At 38.4% G+C, this 26,019-nt stretch overlaps 2 protein-coding genes across 8 annotated transcripts; one reads left to right on the top strand and one right to left on the bottom strand.

The window, feature by feature from the left end:
• Window positions 1-1,616: 1,616 nt before the first annotated feature.
• LOC145467680 (uncharacterized) lies at window positions 1,617-14,231 on the bottom strand. Of its 6 annotated transcripts, none has more exons than XM_081451368.1 (3): window positions 8,974-9,138; window positions 3,925-8,430; window positions 1,617-3,523 (listed from the first exon to the last, which is right to left on the bottom strand). In XM_081451368.1, exons 2-3 carry the CDS (start codon window positions 4,026-4,028, stop codon window positions 2,473-2,475), a joined length of 1,155 nt encoding a protein of 384 aa, XP_081307494.1. In that variant the 5' UTR covers window positions 4,029-8,430; window positions 8,974-9,138; the 3' UTR covers window positions 1,617-2,472. The 6 variants fall into 6 exon arrangements, with proteins under 6 accessions (XP_081307494.1, XP_081307442.1, XP_081307791.1 ...); XM_081451665.1 differs by lacking the exon at window positions 8,974-9,138 and adding an exon at window positions 13,981-14,231 and having other exon boundaries at window positions 1,618-3,523; window positions 3,925-4,031; XM_081451585.1 differs by lacking the exon at window positions 8,974-9,138 and adding an exon at window positions 9,911-10,874 and having other exon boundaries at window positions 1,618-3,523; window positions 3,925-4,031.
• A 4,762-nt stretch (window positions 14,232-18,993) lies between these two features.
• LOC145464461 (uncharacterized) lies at window positions 18,994-25,261 on the top strand. 2 transcript variants are annotated; one of them, XM_081448482.1, is made up of 3 exons: window positions 18,994-19,262; window positions 22,332-22,438; window positions 23,233-25,261. In XM_081448482.1, the coding sequence occupies exons 2-3, from the start codon at window positions 22,338-22,340 to the stop codon at window positions 25,259-25,261; spliced, it is 2,130 nt and encodes a 709-aa protein (XP_081304608.1). In that variant the 5' UTR covers window positions 18,994-19,262; window positions 22,332-22,337. The 2 variants fall into 2 exon arrangements, with proteins under 2 accessions (XP_081304608.1, XP_081304530.1); XM_081448404.1 differs by lacking the exon at window positions 18,994-19,262 and having other exon boundaries at window positions 21,490-22,438.
• The last annotated feature ends 758 nt before the right edge of the window (window positions 25,262-26,019 follow it).

Genomic DNA, 26,019 nt, shown 5'->3' with positions numbered 1-26,019 from the left:
GTAAGGAAGAAAAAAACGCAAAAAACAGCCTCATTTGGTGTAAGACTGCTGCTAAATACCCTGGGGATTGTTAGAAACAGAATTGTGGAGGGCTGTATGGGCGATAATGAACGGGAAGAAATGAAATGGTCATTATGGCATTAGCCTAAGCAGAAAGAAAACATCCTCCAAGGGAATTCGAACCCATGACCTCCCAAACACCATGCGGCCGCTCACGATCTCCCTTGGAGAAGAGACTCACGGTGAACAATAGACTGCAAAACAGTCGTATTTTTTGCGAACGCAAGCGACGGTCAATATTCGAACGAAAGGTCTGGAGCGAGTGTAAAAACGGCGAGGGAGAATGGGGAGAGACGCTACGGGCGTGTGAGGCTCGCGCGCTTCACACGCGGGGATCCCGCTTACTGCGCTTCGCGCCTTCCGGAAACGTCCGAAAACGACTGTTTTGTAGTCTAGGTGAACAAGGTCATCTACTGCCGACGTTAACTTTGTTGTTATTTTAAGTGTTTTTCCCTGGTCTACCAGTTTAGTGAAACCAATTTCTAACTTTCTTCTTTAAAATTGTGTTCATTTCACTGATGTCCAAACATGCTTGTTGGGTACTTTACAGTCACTCTCAGTAAAGACCATTGAACTGATTGTTGCAGAATACGATTTTTGTAGAGGGAACACTCAAAATTGATCGAATGGTCAATTCCGATCCTTTTAACGTGCCTATGAAGTAAAAAATAAGTGATGCTTATTTGAAAGGCTTTTCAAAGTAAAGAAGAATGGTGTTTCCCTTTTTGCAATATCTTTTTTCGTTCTAGAGATATTTACGTTTTTGTGTTATGCAAATGAGGAAAGTGATGACGTCATAGGTGGTTCCATTTGAACAGTAAAACACTGAATCAAGAATATCTCTAGAAATATTGGAGCAGTGTCCTTCAAACTTGGCACCACAAATGTGCATCACAAAAGAAACAGAATGACACCTTCTGTGTTGTTGCCATGGCAACACTTTTGGCTCCAGTCTCTTTCTGTGAAAAACAAAATATGCCAATTTGCAACCCTTCGAAAAGGGACAGAAGGTCTTGCTCGGAACACACATGATTCCCATGTTGCCTTAACTCTCCCCATTAGATTGTTGGGAGTGGATGATCCTTGTTTAAGATAAAATCTGGTAATGTTAGTTTTAATTAAAACAGGACCAGCGGCATAACTGTTGTCATGGCGACGGCACAACGGGTGTTATTTTGTTTCTTTTGTGATTTACATTTCTGGTGTCAAGTTTAAAGAACACTGCTTTAATATTTCTAGAGATTTTCTTGATTGAGTGTTGAACTGTTTTAGTGGAACCACCTATGACGTCATCTCTTGTAACACAAAAACGTGAATATCTCTAAAACGAAAAAAGATATTCCAAAAATGAAAACGCCATTCTTCTTTACTTTGAAAAGCCTTTCAAATCAGCAGCAATTGTTTTTTACTTCATAGGCACTTTAAGTGACGCGCCTGGGAATCGTGGTAGTTGTATTCATTAAAACAAATATGATGAATACAACTACCTTGATTCCCCGCAGGCACATCTCGTGGAGGGAATTGGCCGTTGGTGCTAGAAAAAAATTGGTTATAGCTCATATGTGTGTAACGCGTCTTTTCGTTCGCACTCGTTTTCAATAGGCAGTCGTCTGGTACGAAGATGGGAGCCCGACAAAATTCGGAAAGTGTTCGGAAATGTGCGAGTTTTCGCAGGTTTCTCTATTTTGTTTCAAAGTGACAGCAAATACACAGTCGGATGTGTGTGCCCCCTGTGGGAAGTAATGGTTGTAGGGAGGGCTCCTTTCGTTTTCTTTCCGTTGGGATAGTTGGAACTGTGTGAATAAAAAAACAGGAGGACTCTGGTCGTTCATTTAAGATAATTTTTATTCCTTGCCCCAAAGTCAAATGATTGTGTCTTTTCTCTTTTAAGAGTATTAGTAGTTTAACTTTTGAAGTAAACCGAACGGATGCCTTTGAACTATTATCTTAGAAAAACAAAATAGACGCTATAATGCTCTGTTTTCCAGCGTTTGTCAGATACTATGTTTCTCCAGCTGAACTTAAGACGATGCATGAGACTGCATGTGATTTGTTAGGCACATTCAACCATATTGTTGTCAGTATCGTAAAAAAATGCCCCTGTAGATTTTATTAGCTTTAATATATCTTAAATCAAATTTAACTCATTGTCTCACCGCAAAACAATACGTTTGCGGTTTTTTGTGACATTATTTTTACCATGGTCTTATTATTATTTTTTTTTCTAAATGATTGATTTACTTTTCTTCAGCACACTGCGAAAAGTGACGTGAAGTTTAGCTGGTGTTCGTGAATGTTCTTCATACAGGAATCACGTAATACAAGAGAAACGAAACACTCTTTATACGCAATGAAAATCCCATAGTTGTGGGATCAGGCAAACTCTGTGTGAACAGAGTTGATTACTGTTTACTATTCTGGCAAAATTGGAACACCGACTCGCTTGACGCGTTTAAGTTTATCTGGATCTAGGTCTGCATGAAATTGGTCGTCCATTACTTTTGCTGTAGTTGGTGACGCATCCTGCTGGAGTGACGGAGCGGCAATCCTGCCATTGACGTTTTGGGAGCCGTGCCTTGGATAGTTTTCAGCCGCTGAAGGCGGAATCAAAGCACTTTCTGATCTTGAACTGGCCAAGCTTTGCCCATCAGTTGATCTAGCATAGTACCAAGTTGCTCCATCCGTGTCGTAATCTTCCTTAGGAAGTGGGTATGGCGGTTGATTTGATGAGTTTTCCAACGGCCATAACTGTACCTCTCTCACTGGTACTAAAACCTCCCCTTTGTATCTTCCGCTGTCTTCTAGCTCCCTGGATTTCCTTTTTCCATCCTTCCCTTTCGGAGACTTGTTCTTCCCAGGTTCAGTGTAGTAACCTGATGGAATATGCCCATTGGCACTCATGGGTCTTGGCGGAATCACCCCTGATCTCGCATCCTCGTTGTATGTTCTGATTTCCTTCGGTTCCTTTGATTTCCTTTTACCATTCTTCCCTTTTTGTGACTTGGCCCTCCCAGGTTCGGTGTAGTAACCTACAGGGATATGTCCATTGGCACCCGCAGGTCTTGGTGGAATCATTCCTAATCTGACCATTCTGGTCTCAGCTTCATTCGGTGCTTCTGTTCTGGAAAATGATTGAACGGGAAGATTCCTCTGATACCCAACATATTTATCTGCTGTAGATGGTCGATAATTATAACTGCTTGACCTGTCGAGTTCTCTGGAATATCGTACGATTGAAGTGCCAACGATGAACGGCTCATCCCCGGCTGCTCTTGTCAATGTAGTTGGTGATCGAAACTCTTCGTGTGGTTTCTCTTTAAGATACCAGTTGCTGTTGTTGTTTGTGGGAACCACCAACGCCATGGAATTGGACGGGATTCCCACGGTTTGATTGATATTGGCAGAGTGTTGTTGTTGCAATTGGCGTTGCAAATGTTCCTCTTTTTTCCTTCTGCGATCCTTCCTGATGATTGAGGATAACAAAAAAAGTGTTGCACTACAAATATCAACATGTTTTTTCCAAAACTAACAGCAGAAATGACTAATCATCTGCCATATTAGTTGCCTTACTCATCGATAAAAAGGACGACAAATTAAACAGTTACCTTTTGTCAATTAACCGTTAAGTCTAAGAAAACTGCGAAGCTTTCGGTTTCGGCTTTCTTTTAGGAGCGCTCTTGAACTACCTTACTATACCAAGCTAGCAACTGAGGTAGTGTAAATTTAAACTGATAAGGTGTTGGCAAGAACCCTTCGCCTGTCATAACGCAAATTTAGACCCTACATTTGCTTCATTGGTAGAGGATTACAGTATCAAGTTTTTAAAACAGCGTTATGAACGACGTTTACAAAATATATCATTACCTGGCCCATAGTGTGCAAAAGATAACGATGATACACAGCAGGACAAAAATTAAGGTCGCTAATCCTGCGACGAGGCCAATGAACCAAGGCTCCACTTCTACCATGTTCTGAATAAAAGAAAATAATTATAAAAGAAGAAAATAACCGTCAGTCCATCAAAGTTTTATTAGATTTGTTTTTGCATCTTAGTTAATGCCACTTGGTAGTCGTTTCTTTTCCTATTTAGAGGCAATTTAAGGATTTTGAAGATAGTCACGCGGAGTCAGCTGTCGGCCAAAATAGTCATTAGGGAACTACTTTTCTGTTGTTAATATGATGGAGCTCAAACTTTGCAACATGATAGACAATTCAAAACCAAACAAACGCATGTTTTGTGTGTTTTGATTTAAACGGCTATTGGCGGGGAATGACGTCATCAAACTAACAGCAAAATTTCATTTTCCCCTTCTGACCAAACTAATGCATTACTTTGAAAGGAAAAGTTGAGATCAATTCAAATGTGAGAATTGTTCTAAAAGGATTTTTAACTAAAAAGATGTTGCATGTTGAAATTTGCGAAATCTAGTAGCAAAATGACCGAAAATTCATATTTTCATCTCTTTTGAACAAATCGAGCTTTTTTAAATTTTTTTTTTTTTTTACATTTGAACTCATCTCAACATAGACTTTGTACACAAAGCTAATTATTCGAGGGTGAATTTGGTCCGTGATATTAAGCCACGTGCATCATAAGACAATTGCAGTCTATTTGCATACCCCTGTTACACGAGGTACGATGTTTTCGACTGGAATAACACCTACACACAAATTTTCCAATTCAAAGCATAGAAGTGAAAGAGGTTTGACGCCGGCAAATTAACGATGTTCCATAGCATTGTTATATGGGAAGCTCAGTGATAAACAAGCTATCACCTCCAGCAGGTCGAAACATAACTATGCAAATTGAGTGTTGAAACGTTAAAATGTGAATTACGAACGTTGCAAGACCTAACAACGAAGTCAGCTGGATTATTACAGAATATTGACTAGTTTGTTATGATCTCTTGTTGGGAATCGAAAATTTATCTCTCCTTCACTTTGGATCTCAAGACCAAACTTTATGCACTTTTGAGCTGTCTTCGCTTTTGCGATCAAGCGTGTCCGTGATTTCGTTAGCAATGAGTCAAGTAAACTGAAGTTATATATATCTTAAATGAAATTCTGTGTCATATCGAGGACAACGTAAAAATGCACAACTACAAATTAAATGGATTACGCCCAGCATACCTGTGATGAAGCTCGGGCGAGTTCGTGTGGTTTTACATGCAGACAGTCACTTTCATTCTGTGTATTACGGTTGATTAGAGATAAAAACCGCCAAACTTAGCCAACATAAGTAGGGTCCAAATTCTACTTGAAATTCCTGATAGATAACCGTGCATTAAGATTCATCATGTCCTATCTATTCAGGGCGATTCTATTTGATCGTTTCAAGGAAGGAACGGAACCTCCTAGCGTGTTTCTACGAACGGCTGGCTACTTAGACAATTGGCGAATTAGGGTCTCTCAATGGAAACGCCAAATGACAAAGGCTTTGCATGTGTTCAGACGTACATCTTATATAGGCAAGTTATGTTATGTAGCCCAGCTTGGATCGATCGCATGCCGATCCAAACCAAACGATCCCCCTCACTCTGAAGCTGAAACGTGGAACAGTTGATTGACTTCCTTGAACTCATTCAAAAAAAAGGTTTCTGGAAATTGCATTTCTTCAACTTGAATTGATTTATAAACTGCTTTAATAAATAGTCTTTAAGAATATCTCGCTGACATTTTAACTGCGTCATCACCAAAATGAAGCTTAACAACTAGAGGGATCGCTGATCGCTGATCGCGTTAAAGTGACGTTAAGCCTTGTTTTAGGCCACAGAATAACCGAAATGGCTAACTACATTGTTAGACCATATTACCATATTCACAAATGACTAGCAATTGTTGAAACGTCAACTTGAGTTTAAAACAAAAATAACCACAAAAATATAACAACTAAATACTTTAAGCGACCAAGGAAAATCAAAGTCTTCTCCTATATCCATACTGAGCTGAAAAACAGGGTACATTGATAATGTCAGGGAAGTAAATCAGTCGAAAACGTTATCCGCCCTGATCACAACACTTACACAACGCCCACAGTGCTTATTACCATAAGTCGCTTAGATCTATGACCATCCGTGCGATATGTCTCGTTTTTCACTACAATACGGGCTGCAAGATTGACATATAGACACATATACACAATTTTGAATCTGTGGTAAAGAAATTTGAAAAGCATATTGTTGTAGAAGCCACAACAATTCGTTTCATCAACGCAACAGCCAGGCTCTGCTATCAGTCTTCGGTGTTACAAAACGCACTGAAAGTGGGCACAACGCTTTTAAGGCAAGCTGAATAATTTCAAAGAAATTTGTATGAATTGGCAGTCACTCTCTAAAAGCTTGCTGCCTTACGATTAATTCTGCGGAGCAGTAAAGTTAAGTCGATGATCAAATGAATCAAATGGTAAAACCACGCGGCCAAAATCGAAGCTCATCTTAATTCAATAATTAACTTCTAGAAATTTTAATAAAGTTATACGTACACCTATTCGATACTTACAACTTACTTCAAGTCTGCATTGATTTCAAGATTTTCGTAAGCGACTCTTGTTTCAACCGAATTCGAAGTGAAGACATTTCTTTCACATTTTGGTTGTGCCGTCTCACCGCTCGACTTCTTGCTTCATTTATGCAAAAAATGAGATAAACGTCTTCCTGCCCGCAGTCGAGCATTCGTTACATTCTTTCGCAAGTGCCTGCCAATATTCACGTATGGAATCATGGAGAAACGTGCAACTTTTATCTCTTTCCAGCGTAAATCGTGTTAAGAACAACGTATACTTTAATGCTGCTTCCTGTTGTGAGAGGATAAAGTTATTGCACTGGCTTTTTATCAAACTTTTGCCCGCTTGTTAACAATTATAATCAGGAAAATGTTTACACGTGTGTCATGAATCATCTAATTTAATATTGTTTTCGTTCAGTTTTTGTTTTGCAGATTTAAAACTAATTCTGTATGCATTAGTCAATAGGATTAATTACGACATCATGTTTGTATTTCACACATACCCGTTCTATAAATGGAATTGTACGTTACATCGAAAAAAAATTGTTTATTGTGAAGTCGATATGCTGAGGGGAGGGGATGGCTGGGAGGTATTTGAGAAGACTTGTTTTTCTTGAAGAGTATATGAACTGCATCGAAAAAAGGATTGTATATTGTGAAGTCCGTATGCTGAGGGGAGGGGAAGGTTGGAAGGTAATTGAGAAGACTTGTATTTCTTGAAGAGCATATGAACTGCATCGAAAGGGGAATGCACCTGCAACAACAGATCTTTTAAATATTTTAGAGGTTCTTAAAATAACAGTAACCTCAGGAACATCTCTGCCAGATGAATACAATTCAGTACAAAGTATCAGGAGGTATTTGTGGCTGGTCAAATATAGCTTACTTCGATTTTATGATCAAAAGCACAGTGGCCAAATGCATTCTAAGCGTGTTTGTTATTGGCCCCAAAACTGGCTAATGCTTTAATGTGGTTTCTCTCGGCGATAAATAAATTTGGAGAAACACTTCAACCTTCAAAAAAGTTTAGATAAAAATCTACCTTCCATGCAAAAAAATAGTAAAAAAGACACAAAAAGTGGAATTTTCGAATTTGGCACCGTCCTTCGTAGAATGTACTTCTTATTTTGCTATAAAATGATGTGATTCGGAACGATAAGAACATCTGATGAAATTAGCGAAACTGATAGTAAGTTTAAATGGAAAACGCGATGTTGCAGCTGAAACGAAAATACTTGACATATATCAGCCAAACTAGTCACGAGTTCGAACGCTCAAGGGCCTTTCCACTTTTGATACATGCGAGTATTTCTCGATAAAAACCAAACTAAAAAACAAAGAATAAAAAAAACAAACAAACAAACAAAATGCAGAAATGTCTTTTGCATCCACTCTACAATGTTTATCTACATGAATGGACATTTAATGGCATTGATGAGGGAGGAACGTACCACTCAAACTAATGTTTTGCAGTGAAGACGATCAGCTTGCATTTTGTTTAGTCCTTGAGATAAAGAGTTTACTTGTACCTTCCCCTTCCATTAATTATCAAAACAGGCCAGGCCAGGCCAGGCCTACTGTGTTTACGTAACCCGATGTAAAAATAAACTTCTAAAGTGTCCTCACAAGAATTTAAGATGCTGCCAGATGAAGATAGGGGAGTGGAGCTTGTTAATACGTAAACGGCTTTTTTTGGTCATTATGAGGTGATTTCTGGTTTGCTCGAGAGGAAATCCCACAATAAGAGGGTCTGACTGTATACCCACCTTGCGGCCATAGAGAGGTTTTTAAAGACTTCTCATTGGTATGTAATGATAGTTTCGGACGTAAATACCATCGAGGACGTGGTCCTACTACGTCATTGCCCTGCGTAGCCAATTGGAGCGCTCGTTATATCATCGTACACGAGAAAGAAAAACAAGACAAACAGGAAAAAAAAACAAACAAACAAAAAATATAGCAAAATATCAAAAATATTTTTCCTGCCAGTTAGAAAACGTAAAGGGCTGTAAGTGAGACTCCCAGGATCTGTAAATGATCTCAAATTACAACTGCTTCTTAACAATGCCGATGTCAACGAAAACGTATTGGCAAGAAAGAACAAACGTTTCAAAGGCACGAGGGATAATTCCAAGAGTCTTACTACGGATGGTTCTTGCTGAAAAGTGTCATTTTATCCATAATGTACTTTATTCCCAATAAGCTCATTCCAAATTTGTTTGTCTGATGTTGCACGAGCAGCGAACAAAAAAAAGGCAATATCACGATGAGCTTTAATCTTTTTTTTTTTTGCCAGAATATTTATTTAATTATTTTCCTTCTTGGAATTTCAAATGCAACATTTAGCTCGTCCTTGTAGTCAGTAGAACAGAAAAACAAGAAAAGGTCATCACCGAGTCGAAAACTTACGACTAGCACATGAAACCAGATTTCAAACTTGCACGTGCTGGACTGAACTTAAAAAAAAAAAGAATGAATAAATAAATCATAATAATAAAGAAATGATACCTTACAATAATAATGTCTCCAGTGGAAAGGTTACGAGGTTTATGGATTAGAAAATCGCCCTTATTTTTAATAAGCTTCTCCCGTGTCATCTTGAAACAAACGTTTTGCATACGTGCTGTCAAGCATTGATATTCGTGTTGTTATCAGTTCTGTCATTCATTTCAAACAGATCACGTGGCGTCTTTTGATATTTTAGCTTATTTCCTGCTTAAACGAGGAAATATCAGACATCATGTGTCTACAAAATTATCCCAGCAAAGCGACTTGAATTTTATCCTGAAACAACCTTCCTAAACCGACATTCGGGGTTTTTAAAACAAGGTCGTGTTGTTCCGCCTTCGCTTGTATTGTAATAAAATTAATAAAAGGAAACGAGTACAGATAAATTGTCATTAGTTATTATCCGATCTTCGATCAAGACAAAGTGTGGTTGATATCCGCCGTCGCGAGTAATCCGCCTGAATGTTTTGATACAGAAAGAAAACTGTAATTTCTAGTATTTTTCTGGATAATTAGAATCTTAGAAATGAGAATAATATTTCAAGCATGTAATGTTATTTATCATGTAAATTTTAAGCGGAAAGCTAACCGTATGACGCATACATGTGAGGAACATGTGAGCGAAGCTAGAAACTACCCTTAAATATTTTGAAATCAAAAGAGCTTTTTCTCCTTAAATTTATTTTTAAAAATGTTACTCTTCCAAAACTTTAAATTAGCTTAATTAAACAGCGTAGCGAACGAGCAATGTGACGCAGATGTTAGTGTAAGGTGCATGTAGTTTTCGTTTGAGAGCTGTGCTTTACCAACATCCGTGCTAAAATATTTTTCAACTCACTTTTGACTCAGAGCTCGAAGTATTCGTCTGGGACTTGAATCGAAGCTTTGGCGCCAAGAACCTTTCCTGTTGTTACATCTTTTTATCGACGTTTCGTGAAATTTTGCCAACAGTGAGCGCCAGTATTATTTACGACTTATTCTTCGATAACGACACGGTTTCGAACTAATAAATAATAATAGATGCCAATTCTCTAAAACACCTAAAACCTCATTGGTTGAACGTGACGTCAATGGACGTAATTGTTGTTCGTTAAAGTCTGAAAAAGCTTGACAGACAGCTGAAAATGACTTGTTCCCAGTCTCCGAAGAGTCATAAGGTCTCACCGACAGCGTTGCGTGATATTTAAGGGAGATCAGTCACGGTATCTTTTAGTTATTTTTGCCACAAGCAACATTGCATTTAAATTGAAGAAAACCTGAAAATAGCAGTTTACTAAGATAGAAAAACAACAAAACACTAAAGAGATAATAATAAACCATAAAGGAACAAGGATGGTTTAGAATGGAGACGGTTAGCGCGGATTACAACCGAAGAGCTTAAAAATATTAGGTTGAACTTTTTGAGAGGCGCAAACCGTGACGTAGCTCCTTGAAACGGAATATTTCACCATTGCATGACACGGGATGACTTATTAAGAGTATAGTCATATTTTGCGTTACGTCAACTGTTATGCAAACAATTAAGAGACCTTTCATTTAATTTATAGTTCTCAAAACTGAGTGTTTTGAACGTCAGTTACAAAGTTTGTAAACAGTAAATACTGTCATAGAACCGTTATATATATAAAACTACGAACTTTTCAGCTGTTCCTGATGAACTTAGCAAAGAGAATACCGTTTAAAATTGCTAGCAACAGAGTAAGGATATATCTCGCTGCGACGAAAAATAACATCAAACGTGAAAATTAAAAACGGAAATGAATATTTTGTTATAGTTTTAATGTTCAGTATAGTTTTTGATAATCATCTTTTTTCTTTTTACCAACAAGGTTTGAGGACTCTGGGTTCTTTCTGTGAAATGAAGTACATTTTCTGAATACTAAATATAAATTTTTGATCTAAATAGTGCAGTCGAGAAAATATTTGTAAAAGGTTTAGGATGTTATTTGATAATTCCATTTATATTTTATATCAGTGCCTCGAACACTAGCAGGGTTACCATTATTTTTTTTTTATTGTGTTATATTATCATTGTTATTGACATCAGTGATTTTCTGATATGCCTTCAGAATATGTGCCGATGTCCGGCAATGATTAAAAATATAAAATCGATGTAGCTGTTCCTGTATGACTCATTCATTTGCAGAAATAATAATAATACTGACGGCATGCTTAGTCAGCGAATTGTTTAAGATGGTTTAAAATAATTAACGGGACAACTAAACGTGAATAAAATAACTCGTATTTTACTTTGTCCAGTTACATGCAGTCGTCTATTACTCTCGCCTATAAATTTTTTTTTTCCTTCTTCTTCAGTGGAAACCCTCAATTTTTCGGACCTCCCGATAACTCGAACCAAAAGTCGTTCACCCCTCCTCACTCTGACACTGTAATTTTACCCTAGATTTCTCCAACTACTCGATTTCTCAAACCAATTTTCGTTTCCCTTGGAGGTTCGAAACATTGGAATTGCTCTGTACTAACAATGTCGAAAATGGTTATTTACATATCAAGCAGAATTCTTTTTCACGAATGTAGACCACATAATCTTGGAATAAAGATCAAAACATAGTTTCCGCCAGCCGGCTGTGTACTTGCTGCGGATACGGAAGGAAGCAACCTTACGTAACTTTTACTAATTTCTCCAGTCTGAATCACGGACACTCGTTTTGGCTACCTATCTAAGTGCCCATTTTTTCTACTGGTTAAATAAGGTTAAGACCAGTTTGTACGTGGCAAAATCAACTAAAATAGCGTTTGTCATCATCAGTTACCAGTGATTTTTATTTTCATAGTGATTGTGGCGGAAATAAGAGCAATATATATAAACAACACCGACCTCCCTTGTTGCTACTGTAGGAGGTTCGCCGGTTTTAATTTTTTTTGAAATACCACCTTTGATGGTTATCTGAAGAAACTTGACAAACTCTTGTCACCAAGACATGCCTAGAGTGCTTATATTCATGCCTTGCCATTTATACTGAAAAACAAAAACAGTCAATGGTATGGAAAACACTGAACCGTTGAAAACAGATAGTAAACAAGAAGATCTGTTAGATCTTAAAACCGCGCTTTTAAAATTTAACTATTTTCTTAGCACTACAGTTGCAACGCAGTGTACATTCGAAAGTAATCCTTGATGATTCATTGATTACTGTAGACATCACATCACTTGATCAACACAGACTGTACTATTGCACCATCAGTCGTAGCCGTTGCGAAATCTCCGATGACGTAATAGTGTTAATCTGGAACTTTCTTTGGGATATGTATGGGCATGAAGATACGAACACTATTAACAACAGCTTTCTTTCTTAAAAGTCAAGTTTAAATTTAATATTTTCCTTGAGTAAAGGGCTAGCAAAGAAGTCACACGAGTCACATAATTCAAGAATTGCGTTATCGACGGCTATCTTTAGTACGGTGGTTATTTCCCTACCAATGACGTAATGATTGCATGTCCTGACATGTTCTTTGTTTGGCTTGCAAATATTTCATTTTCCTTCCGATCTATGAACTCGCTGCGATGAAAGAGCCAAAGAATTTACTTCATTTGCCTCAAACCACAAGAAATACTCGCAAACTTGCAAATAAATTAATGACCGTCGCTTCTGGCGAAATAAACTTCCAAAGTAAACACGATCTTATTAGTCACGTAGCGAAAGTGAAAGCTGCAACGTTAACGCATTCCATGGCTGACGTAATACCTTTTTTTAGCGTATTTATTAATCCCTTTGAATCCAACGCTTCGATAAAACCAAAAGAAAATATATTTTACCCACAACAAAGGAAACAATATCCGTAAAATTATCCGTGTATTAATGTTTTAACAGCTTCTGGCGGAAAAAACATCACACGTTGCGTGACTCGGAATTTGGCCGAGCGGAGGTCTGCGTCTGGTCACCGACAAAAAAAAAAAAAATAAACCACGGGTAAACCTAGAACCGCGCTCGGCCCATGGCCGCGCGGTTAATTATGTTGAGATAATTAATCGCCGTTTATACGCTTGGCCTCTTTGTGTCCATAAAGCTATATAACTAGCGATATAGTGAGTTCGTTGATCAGAAAGGGATTGTATAGAACGTAAAATGGATTTAATTAGGAAAACACATTAAAATGCGGTGTTAATGACGAGCGTGCGTCAACAATATTCGGCAAATTTATGGTTAAGAATCAGTCATATTTTTTTCTTTTTTCTCGTAGTTTGTTTTTACGTCGATAATCATTGTTTAATCTTTAAGCTCTTATCCATATGCCATTCGCGGTGTCAATAACACAGGGAAACAAAAATGAAGCAAATTATAACTTATGACTCTCGCGAAACCCCATCTATGCCCCATCTATACCGCGAACTCCCATCTATACCGCGAACTCCCATCTATGCCCCATCTATACCGCGAACTCCCATCTATGCCGCATCGATGATCACGATTCGATCGATGTTTACATCTTTGCGGAATTTTACCATGTGAATAACTCAGTGAAGTCGTACAGCGCAAGTTGTTGAATTTTCACAAGCAGCGATTGATGTTTTCTTTCTTCGAACGGAAAAGACTAAATTTGGTTCCAGTTCGCAAGCCTTTGATTTCAACGAACTCAAGTGCAACTTTCAGATGTATGTCACGTGAGAAAACAAAGTATTCACACTCCCAAAAGTAAATACCATGTGCTTTCTTGAGCAAGTTGCTTCTTTCATAGCCGCGATAATGAATAACTGCTTTCAAATGAGTCGCACTCAACCCGTTAATATTATTGAAGTTACTTTAACTGGGACAAACTTAAAACACTTGATAGAGAATGCAGTCGAAATTGGTCGAAGCAAAGCTCAAGCACATCTTATCGTTAAGTAAATTTGCACGTTCTGTTTCGACTGAAGAAGACCATGAATTGCGAAGAGTCGAAACTCACCTTAAATAGCTTGTGTTTCTTCGCTGTGTTCCTCGTTTACACTGAACGAAAACAGTGCCCCATATCAGCGTGGTGTCAGGCAGTCAAAACACAATATTTCTTCCATTGTTCAGCATAAATATTAGCCTTCTCGTTCTAGTTTGTTCTGCGATGACTCACAGGTCTAAAGCTGATCAAAGAATAAGCCACATAGTGCCTATATTTGCGACAGTTTTATGGCAGCAATGCCGTTCTCAAGAGCAAATACTCGTTCAAGGCTTCTTGATAGCCGTGTAAACATGACGCCAATCTGAAGGCGGAGTTCCTTTATTCTTTGGAAAGCTAAATAACTCCTTTGAGACAACTTGGTGTAATATAGCCCGAAGGGAATTTTCAAGACGTGAATTTATAGTCCCGTGAACAAAGATATAACAAGCGTTGATATGTCATGCTGGTTCAATAATAGTTTATTTATTTAAAAGCTTCATGTATTTTCAATTGTTAGAGTATTAGTTGAAAACGTGCAAACGAACCAAGGAATCGAAAGTTCTTGTGAAACGTACCGGCAAATGATTGAGCTTCTTACATCTCTACGAAACAATAAGGCATTCATTTAAAGCTGTTGCATTTGAATAACCTAAAACGGTGATGTAAACCATTCTTTTTGATGAGGCATTGTGTGCTTGAACAGTGTATTGGAACAGATTTTTCTTCACACTAAGAATGAACAGTTTTAGTGCCATCTACGCACAGTTTACTGTTAAATCATCCTGTCACGTTAGTAATCGAGAGGTATGAAGTCTACCTCGTCAAAAATTTACAATAAAGGCGCAAAAAGTGCCTTTCGTGAGCGTAAAGGAATGATATTTCTTTTTCCATGCCAAAGGACGCAGGAGCTATATACAAGAATATTAATGTTGAGTAAACATATCACAAACTAGATGTCATGGGAGATAAACTGAAGAGAATTTGTTGCTCGGTCAGCGTTTTTGTTTGTTAACTGTCTTTCTAACAATTCATGAAATGATGATGCCGAGTTCATCATTTGCCCCCTCCAAGGCGAAATGCTGATGAGTTTAACAAGTCACTTCAAACATTCTTACCGGCTGTAATAAGTTTAGCTTATTTCTTTGTGAATCGGAGCACTTGCTAACACTTGAAGGCAATATCTTTTCCTGGATTTCTTTTTCTGTTCTCCTAACGTTCTTTTTCTCTCAACTAAACAATATTGTTCTGGAAAGACTTATTAGGTGTTAATAACCTAATGTGACATGATAGATTGTTTTCTTATACAAGCTTGGTCAGTTTTCCAGTCAGCTAGTTTCCTTCAAAGAGATCAGGGAATACGAAGTTAAGCCCTTGTAAGTAAGATACATATAACATTCTAATCAACAAACAATGTATTTTCAGATGTTGAATTGACCATTTTTTACATGCATGATCTTCGCTGCTCGAATTGATTAATTTTCTTATGCGTGAAAACACAAAATTAATTAATTAATTAATCCCTTATAATCTCCGTGTTAGGTCGATATGTGAAGTTCGCAAGTTGTGGGGAGGTCTAAAACCAAGGAATTCAATTCTAACGCCAATGGCCAACATGTCGAGTTTTTGGGCTGTATAAGCAGTTTTGGGGAAATCTAAAAGATCTTAAGAATGGCTGACTGTAGGACCGAGAAACGCCGGTCAACGACCCATTTGGCAAATCGCTCATATTTTGCCCAAAGATACCCTTAGGTGACCTTACTCTAAAAATCATATTATAAGGTTTCAGCGAATTTTTATTTTTCAGAAATTCGCGAAAATTTGAAAGCGCGGTCAAAGTGCGGTTTTTCGTGTAATAACACGACCGAAATAACGTGCGAGGACGAAGCGCTGCTAAAGTCTTAAAATAAATTCAATTGACTTCAAACTTCACACAAATGTGGAACAACCACTCTAATTTATTCCTCGTTTTAAACTAATCTCAGATATGTTGATATAGTGGTTTTCCAAACCATTTTAAAAACACCTATGAAGCGTGTGGAAAATAACAGCAAAATATAGGTCATGTTTAATAGCATAAAAATGCATCTGGTACCTCACTTTCCCATTATTTTACTTTACAGCCTTAAAATGTCATTATTAAACATATACCATGCCAAGTCTCATGCTCGAACTCGCAGTATTTCCCTTTGAGAAAAACGAAAATCTATGTCAATGTGTTGGGCGCAAATAACACAATAATTATACACGAACAAGAGACAAATCAATTTCAACGGCGAAAGTAAAAGGCTACCAGTAATTAAAATCCCGTCAATTCACTGCTATCAGTAGAAACATAATCTCCACTACATAAAGACTGTTTTTAGACGTTTTCGATCGAAACATTGCGCGTTAACTTTGCTTAATTTCCTGTCCGCCGTCATGTCTAGTTTGTCATCGTGTGTATTTCCTTTATGTAAACAACACTGTGAATGGTTGTCATAACAAACGCAAAGAGATTTTCTGGAACCTCGATGTTTTCGATTCTCCAAAACGCTTTAAGTTCGTTAAGATACAATAATGGATTAACTTGGAATGCTGTTTAGCATTAAGGACGTTAAAGGACCGTAAATTAATCGAGCTGAAATATCTTGAAGCAAATCAAAATCGCGCCCTTACGCTAATTGCTAAACAGCCGATCTCCGTTCAAGTTCAAGAAGACGAGAGGTTAATCCGGCGATGTATTACCGGTACAACAACAAAATCAAACCGAGGTCATCAAAGGTGTAAGTCTAAAAGTGTAGTGGCAAGTTCGAAATAAATTTCGCCTAAATAAATTGGAAACAAGAAGTGAAACGGTCTGACTTTTACTGAGTCTCGAATATCAGCCACGCAGCATGAATGTGTTTTTATTATATCGGCAACCATGCTGCGTGGCTGATATTCGAGACTCAGTAAAAGTTGTCATACAACCCTACGAGCAGCCCAGTCACGCTTTCACTGCTCTCGCGCAAATGTTCAACATTTGGCAATTACAATTTTTCTTGTTCTTGAATGGCTCTTAGTTGTAGCTACAGCCACGCAGCATGGTTGCCGATATAATAAAAACACATTCATGAGGCCCCTGATTCTTACAGCCTAAAGCTTGGCCTCTTTAAGGCAATGTGGAGTGGTATTGAGGGGAATCGACGGCTTTTAGGTATGTTTTCTGTAACGTTTTCGGATTAAATTAGTCGTATTAATATCTCGTTTATTTGTTTCGGGTCAGACCGTTTCACTTCTTGTTTCCAATTTATTTAGGCGAAATTTATTTCGAACTTGCCACTACACTTTTAAACTTACACTTTTTGATGACCTCGGTTTGATTTTGTTGTTGTACCGGTAATACATCGCCGGATTAACCTCTCGTCTTCTTGAACTTGAACGGAGATCGGCTGTTTAGCAATTAGCGTAAGGGCGCGATTTTGATTTGCTTCAAGATATTTCAACTCGATTAATTTACGGTCTTTTAACGTCCTTAATGCTAAACAGCATTCCAAGTTAATCCATTATTGTGTCTTAACGAACTTAAAGCGTTTTGGAGAATCGAAAACATCGAGGTTCCAGAAAATCTCTTTGCGTTTGTTATGACAACCATTCACAGTGTTGTTTACATAAAGGAAATACACACGATGACAAACTAGACATGACGGCGGACAGGAAATTAAGCAAAGTTAACGCGCAATGTTTCGATCGAAAACGTCTAAAAACAGTCTTTATGTAGTGGAGATTATGTTTCTACTGATAGCAGTGAATTGACGGGATTTTAATTACTGGTAGCCTTTTACTTTCGCCGTTGAAATTGATTTGTCTCTTGTTCGTGTATAATTATTGTGTTATTTGCGCCCAACACATTGACATAGATTTTCGTTTTTCTCAAAGGGAAATACTGCGAGTTCGAGCATGAGACTTGGCATGGTATATGTTTAATAATGACATTTTAAGGCTGTAAAGTAAAATAATGGGAAAGTGAGGTACCAGATGTATTTTTATGCTGTTAAACATGACCTATATTTTGCTGTTATTTTCCACACGCTTCATAGGTGTTTTTAAAATGGTTTGGAAAACCACTATATCAACATATCTGAGATTAGTTTAAAACGAGGAATAAATTAGAGTGGTTGTTCCACATTTGTGTGAAGTTTGAAGTCAATTGAATTTATTTTAAGACTTTAGCAGCGCTTCGTCCTCGCACCTTATTTCGGTCGTGTTATTATACGAAAAACCGCACTTTGACCGCGCTTTCAAATTTTCGCGAATTTCTGAAAAATAAAAATTCGCTGAAACCTTATAATATGATTTTTAGAATAAGGTCACCTAAGGGTATCTTTGGGCAAAATATGAGCGATTTGCCAAATGGGTCGTTGACCGGCGTTTCTCTCCTAACAGTCAGCCATTCTTAAAGCGCCCATTTAAGTCCTAGCTCATGTTGGTTAAGAACTTTGAGTTTGAGTGAACATTACCAATTCGCCCGAAACATATTTTTGGCTGTGAGAAGTCGTGAATGCTAAACGTACCATGGCTAAAAAATCGCAATTTTGACTCGATATCTCGACTCCAACCAGAAATACTGTTTTAACTTCCAGAAGTAGTGGGGAGTGCTACGACCAACAGTTTTAATGTATGAGCACAACACGGTAACAAAATTGTCGAGTTAGAGTGAAAATTAAACGATCTTTTCCTCTCATGTCTTCGTTTCAGCCACGTCAGTCAAGTTCAAACACGTTCTAAGCCTTAATTGACTTTAATTCTGCCGTTCAGTTATGTGATTGAAGTATCCTCGTCAAAACAAAATCAGTTTCTCTTAGAATTTCTGATTGACATGTACGTTTAGAACGTAAACATACGTGTACTGCCATTATATTAAACAAAAGGAAATATGTGTTTATAAATATGTTTGGACAGTAAAAGGTTGGCCTGGCTAGCGGACACGTCTTAACATAATCGGCCGATGACGAACGAAATGGAATAGAGATTAACACCACAAATTACTTTTTTAAGTTCGTTCTTCGACTAAGGTGTATAGGGAAAACGGATTGAAATAGCATATCGAAGTTTCCTTTGCCATTCTATGGAAATCAGACCGTTCACTCTTGTATAGATGACCTCATTTCAGCCTGACATGGCAGGGGGCTCAATGCTATTGGTTGAGTCCTCGGACAAAACAGCGTTTGCCTGAGTGACATTGAGAAGACCCATCCAGGCGAGGCTAGAAGCGTGGGAATTTACAAAGAAACGAGCTCTGACCGAACAAGATAACAGTTTGGAACTGAAACAACTATCTGCAGTTTTTGCTCACGGTAAGAAAAAGCTCTCGTTTTCTTTAGGATGTTGCAGATAAGTTTAAGCTAGTGGATTTTCAATTGTTAGCCTGTTTCAGATATGAGGGATTAAGTTGTTCAGTTTTTCAGTTTATCACAATCCGGGATGTTGGTAACTTTAAGGAAATTTCATATCTGTACCAGCACTCATACCGTTGATTAAGTAGTTCGGTATCTGCTAAAATACCGGATGGTTACGTTTAATGGGTCCAAAACAAACGTATTATAAAACGAGCAATGAACTGAATTCGCTCATGCGGAGCATAGCTGCAGACAGTATTCTGATAGATCAAACTTTCAGATATAGTATTTATTGCAGTTTCATTCCATGCCTAGGACAACTGCTGCTTGCAATGTACTAATGCTGGTGAGGTTTATAAATGGCAGCCAAACATGTTGAGTCTTGTGCTTTCTTTATGCCAATGCTTTTAAAGTTATTGTTCACCTTAAACAAAACAAACTCAAACTTACAAAAGGATGATTCTAGATGTAACATTGTTGCCTCTGCCAATCATTCCCAGGATTTTTGACAGAGCCCATCTCGCTGGACAGCTAAAATAAAAAAGCGCTAGAGAAGTTTACGTCAGAGATTTTTTAAGTACTTGAAAAGCTGAACGAGAGCGTGAGAAAAAAGAGAAGCAAAGAGTACGGAATAGATATTCAAGCAAGTTTGCTGAAGTCAAGAATATTCTTATTTCATTCTTCCATACAAAAAGTCGGCATTATTTCACCATGAAGAGAAAACTTCTAGAAGTAACTGTTCATTTTGCATAAGAAAACAAGTCACGTTGACAGTAGTGGACCTTTGTCGTCTGTGAATTAAAAGCAGTTTACAAGTTTGACTGAACATGCTTCAATGAGCAGATGAACCTCAAAACGAGTATGCTAGAAACTGCATTAACAGCATTTTCATCGCTAGCAACATCTACAGAAGGTCAAAGACTAGATTTGTAATGCATAGTTTGGCACGAATTTACTTTCCCTTACAAAGAAATCATGGGAGTATTATATTTTAATGTTCTTCAACTCCCTTGCTGGTTTTTACTTGTTTGTATCTCATTCAATTTAACACAGAATAGCTAATAACCGTTGCAAATAAACGGCCATTAACGACTAGTTCAATGGTGCACTACCATCTAACAGAACCATTTAATTAATCAACAAAGTCATCATAAACCATGCATTAGCTAACAGAAATGTAAAAAATAGTGTGAAATTTCTTCCAATACTCTTAATTCTTATTCAGTCAGGGGTGAGATTGTAGATTAAAGAAAGATCGCGTGAGTCATGGCACAAGAACTTTCGGAACACGCCTGGACACATGTAATGTAACCTTTTAATTTCTAACTGAGAATGAAAACAGATGACGTAAAGAATTGTTTGAGCTTAAGCTTTTTGTTTCTAGAACAAACGTCATTTAGACTATGGAAGAACCTGGACTTGTTGCCAAGATATTTTGACCGACCGCACAAAACGGTTTTACTACAGAAGTTACGGTCCATTCGCAAGTCGATGTTTGTGGGACTGAGTTTGACAAATTTTGCAAAGTTTCCAATTTTTTAAAGTTTTTCGAAAGAAGATCTGTAATTTCCCGGACACCTAGAGACATTGCCGAAAGGTAAGATAAAACCTTAATTCATTATAATGGTCGTTTGAGTTTGAAGCCTTCATTGCACACAAACCTGCACAGAAAAACTCAAATTACAGACCTCAACCGTGGAAAAACATAACAGAAATTATATTTATCAGTGTTCTTCTAGTTATTTTATTTTGTATAGGAAACTTTTAATATTTGAAATATGCTGACTTTTATTTACTGCTTTCTGTTAGTTATTAATATTTCATGTAGGGCTTAAGATCTCGGCAGATTTTCCGTCACATTCACGTTCAAAAATCGGTGCGTCATCTCAGACATCTCAACTTTTTTAAAAAGTCAAATTGAAATGACAGGTCAGTAAAATCGCGCGCCTCATTCTTTTAGAATTATGGTTTAGTGAGAGTAAAACTTGACAAGGTAGTTATTTATAGATTTAATTGATTAGTAACTGAACCGAGGAATGCAAATATCGGCTGCAAATGCAAAACGCAATTTTGTTATTTGTAGACTTGTTTGAAAAGATACAACGTAGCAAAAGAAACTCTGGTCTGCAGGATAAAAATATCCTCTAACTAGTTTTTCTTTCTTTCTTTTCTTTTTTTTTTTTTAATCTTAACTTTTTAGTTTAAGTCTTCTTTTCTTGTCGGTATTATGTTCTATAATTAAAAGCTCCTTTTACCTTTGCATAAGTGTGTGTTAACCTGTCAAAATAGACCGGTCTGTTGCACGACACCTTTATATAACTCCACTTAACCGTGCAAAAGCTTAAGTTCCTTCTCTAATTGCTAAAGCTCCATCGAATTGCACAATGTCAGGCAATTTAATTCGGCGATTGTACCAGAGAGACGCGTAACAGCGGTGGTCAAGCTCAACCAAATCTGCCTCATAAGATCATCTTAACGTTTGTATATCTACTCTAAGCAAATTTTACCCACAGCTCATCTTTTTCATTAATTAGGGATCGTCGTCACTTTCTTTTATGAGGTACAATAAGGTGGCTATTTTCGGATCATCTTACTACGTCCGAAATAAATAAAGTGGTCTGAATTTGACATATTGCCTGTTTGGTGACGCAGATAACCGCTTTACGTTTGAAGAGTGATTAAATAGTAATGTTCGGTACAACACTTGAAGCACATAAAAAAGAAAAAAAAGGCATTTTAAAACATCTTTCACAATTCGGCTACCTCGAAAAATATATACATGCGTGTTTTGTTTACTACAGACCACGAGTGAGCATATCATTGTAGCAGCATCCCGCGGCGGAAGTTAATTCACCGCACTACAAAAGGCACGAGGCAGGTGTTTGGTACGTCCAGTATGCAAATAGAGTGCTGTTGTCGAATACAGAACACTTGATGCGTGCTTCAGTTTGAATGCAGCACTCCCTCTTGCCTTGAGCGACCAGTGTTGTTAATTCCAAATCATTGACGCCATTCGTCTTTCCACAGGTCTAAATGGAGTTTTGGTGGATCGTCTTGGCTGGATGCGGCGGAGGCCTACTCTTGGCCGCTTACGTGGCCGTGGTCGTGTATAAATTATTTCGACGCAAGAAGAGGTGAGACTGCTGCTACTAGTGTTAAGCTTTGTGCTACTGTTAAAATTCTTAGGTTGTTGGTTGACTTTAATACCTTTTCAATATTGACGACTTTATGACACAACTAATGATTTAGGCATGGTCATCTTCAAGCGCTTTTAAGGACGTTAGCATTTCAAGAAGATTTTGGAAAAAGTAATAATAATGATAACTGCAAAAACTTTAAGAGATAATAATCAATCTACTCAGATCCTTAACTATTCCGGCTTTCCAAAGGTAAGTCTATTATCATACTCCACAATTTACAGAAAAACGTTGAATGTAAGCATGCGTGGGTAAATGAGGTTCACTCCATGTACCTGCGGACAAAGCGCAAGTTTACCTTACGAAGCCTACCGAAAACTAAATTCCTTCGTGTAAGCAGTCACAGACAGCAGTTTCGGCTTTCTTTGGTCACGTAGGTGTTCAGCTGATATTGGTACGGTGCCGAAAAATTTAAACAAAATCACTCAGAATGCCGAAACTAAATTTAACCTTTTACCGCATGATAACAATTCACAGGGTGCTTACGTTGTGTTTTTTGTGGATAACGTTATTCCCAGCTAGCTTTCATAGAAGAGAGATTAATAAACAACACTCAGATCATGATTGCCGTGCCAGAGCTTGTTCATTCGAAAAATTACTGCTTTTGATGAGCTGCTAAGACGCATAAATATGGGATGAGGAAACCATAGATGCCCTGCTTACCAAATCCAATACAGGTCTTGCAGTTTTCCCACTAACATTTAATTATTGCTTTCTGCGTATTTTTGCAGGGTGCAGATGAACCAATATCAGCACCCTGAACGTCTTACAGATGACAAAGATTGGACTACCCATGTCCATGCAAGAGAGGTTTCGGAGAGGAGGGCGGACGGCCTATGCATGGAAACTCTATCAGGGTCAACCAAACTTGGTCGAAAAGCGTCCATCCCGTCCGTTAACCAGTTCCTAGGGGCTTCGGAGGAGGTTCCAAATGCCTCGCACACAAATTCCGACGATAAACGAAAAGGACGTAGCAAGAGTCCAGGCCCGGAACCACAAGCATCGGCAGGTTTTAACCAAGACACTTCGCCTTATGTAGTGCCTGCGGCTGAAAGAAGCAGCCCCGAGGTTGTTCGAAGGTCTGAATACACCTGGGAGACTCTGCTATGTCAACCCAGCGATTTCAGAATTAAACGAAGTCAATCGTTTAACTGGGACGATCCTGAATACAGAAAACCCAAATGCAAGACTCGTTCCTTGAAGCTTGCAAGTGACAAGCAAGGTCAAGTGAAAAGAACTGTTCGGAGCAAATCTCTCAGAAGATATACGCATCGTGAATTGACCGTCTCAGGTGCTGCCGAAACAGCACCATTCGATAAAATTGTCATCTCCGTGAAAAGAGGGGACGACAACGCGAAACGAAACAAATCGAAGAAGAGCCCTAAGACTCAAAAAACTGTCAACGAACCAGGAAACAAAGTGACTAAAGCCGAAGGCACCACTAAAAATAAAAAGATCAACAGATCGGGGTCTGCACCATCTGCGAGGGCCAAGGAAAAGCTTGCAAACACTGAAGTAGAAGGCAGCCTAAATCGACGACATTCCTCTCGATGGATTCCAGATCCTGATTACCAAACTGTGTCGATGGAGGAGCTCGTTTCAGCAGCTGAGCAACAAGTCAAAGCCACCAGAAATGATAACGTGTGTGTAGTGGAGATCCACAACGTGCCAAGAGATCGAGATCCAAAGGTTAGTACATTAGTGGGAACTGCCACGTCTCAAGTGGTCGACACATCATCGAGCACCTCCATTCAACAGTCAAGTCCATCACATGAAGATCAAACGAACTGTAGCACCACAGTTGATGTGAAAACAATACCAATACCCGGTGTTGCCCAAAGGGTACCAACAGTTCTGCCGAACGATCAGAGCCCTGACAAAAACGAAGAGACAAATGTCTCTAACAAGAATACTCACGACAGAAGATTATCCGTCAAAAACCGTATTCAAAACCTCGAGACTCAGATTGTCGATGTACAGTCAAATACTCGCCACTCCCAAGGAACAGACCCAACTAAACATTACACGATGGTTATACAAGCCCCACTGACAATCGACATCAACAATAATTCCCAGACGTTGCCGAACTGGAGACAGAAACAAACTGCACGAGAGGCGAGAAACGAGCCAACCAACGAGAGCAATCAAATTGGTCAGCCATCGTTGAAAGTTAAGCCAAAAGTCGGGTCGATAGGCAAATTAACCCTCGTCAAACATGTGGAAACGCCCGCTCAAGGAGGAAACCCTGAAATAACTCCTGAAAACCCCACAAGAGAGGATCCCACAAAGAGTTTTGAAAATGCTTCGTCGATCCAGATGAGGCAACTAACAGATACATCATCGCCAAGAAATGCGACTTTGCTCGTAAGGAATTCCGACGAGCAACGGGAAAACGACACCTCACATGTACCAGTCTGTGCAGCACCACCAGCACCGCCACCACAACCTTTCACAGTGGATTCACAGTCTTCCCGCCAAGTCCTGGGCAATGAAGTCAAGATAACTATTGTACCAAAAGACAGACAAGACGCGACCTCCGTGTTAAATGGGGCAAACGCGCCAATAGCAAGAGACACAGACACGAATCTCACTTTAGAAGAAAGGAAGAAGACCTGGAAGCGGGAGCAAATTTTGGATCAGCTCCACAGCGCCCGCGCAAGGAATGGAAACCAGAACTACATATTTGGCACAGGGTTGGCGTACCAGTCGTGCATGCCTGAACTACAAAATAAACTCAATCAGCTTACGCTTGCAAAATGATTTAGTGCAAACTGATTATTACCGCCGGGGTGAATCAAATTAAGATATAAAAACTAGTGTAATCTTTAACGAATTATTCGTCCTGCTGCATAGCTTACGGTCAAGCTCCAATTTATTAAGATTCTGTTGTTTAAAGTTTGGTCTTGATTGGATATGGGTGTAGTAATAGCAAGTGAGATTTTCCGTCATGAGTAAGATGCTCCCAAAGAACTTTTGTAGTATTTTCTTTGAACATTGTTTTCTAATATATGCGAATGAACAGTCTAAATTGTGAATATTGCAACCAGGATCGAGAAGCTTCATTGAGATTCGCGCTTGGGAGCAGGAGTTTAAACACACACTGACTTTTAAGGTGGCTCCACAGGGTAATCATTTATGTCGTTGCGCGCGCAAGTGTTATGTTTTAATACTGTTTTTGCATTCGCTTTCACACCTAGTCCTCTCAAACTTATTACACGTAATAACCAATGTTTAAATAGTATTTTGCTATCATCTCTGTTAAAATTTTGGAATTCAGTCTTGAATTATAAATTCCCAAACAAATGTGTTTTTTACTGTTTTTAAGGCTTTATTTGTGATTTTCATGAATTTCCTTCGGTGATCACATCAATTCCAGCGGGAGACGAATTTTAAACACGAAAAAAGTAGGGTTTGTGAAGGCAGTTTTTTCGATATTTTCAAATTTATGTCTTTTACCGCTGGAAAAAATCTGGTCTTCTAGATTTTCCCAATCTGCCAAATTTTACGGAATTTCACCG

This window comes from Orbicella franksi, chromosome 1 (assembly GCF_964199315.1).
Source record: "Orbicella franksi chromosome 1, jaOrbFran1.1, whole genome shotgun sequence".
NCBI classification, from domain to species: Eukaryota; Metazoa; Cnidaria; class Anthozoa; order Scleractinia; family Merulinidae; genus Orbicella; species Orbicella franksi.
The sequence above is the reverse complement of the archived record's forward strand: the minus strand, read 5'-3'. Positions and strand labels throughout refer to the sequence as shown.

What these genes read in the sequence shown, in the direction of transcription:
- LOC145467680 (XM_081451665.1), bottom strand. Translation starts at nt 4,028, where the DNA reads ATGGTAGAAGTGGAGCCTTGGTTCATTGGCCTCGTCGCAGGATTAGCG. An exon ending in TTTTGCACACTATGGGCCAG is followed by an intron (nt 3,524 to 3,924) that starts GTAATGATATAT and finishes CTCAATCATCAG; the next exon opens with GAAGGATCGCAGAAGGAAAA.
- LOC145464461 (XM_081448482.1), top strand. Translation starts at nt 22,338, where the DNA reads ATGGAGTTTTGGTGGATCGTCTTGGCTGGATGCGGCGGAGGCCTACTC. An exon ending in TTATTTCGACGCAAGAAGAG is followed by an intron (nt 22,439 to 23,232) that starts GTGAGACTGCTG and finishes GTATTTTTGCAG; the next exon opens with GGTGCAGATGAACCAATATC.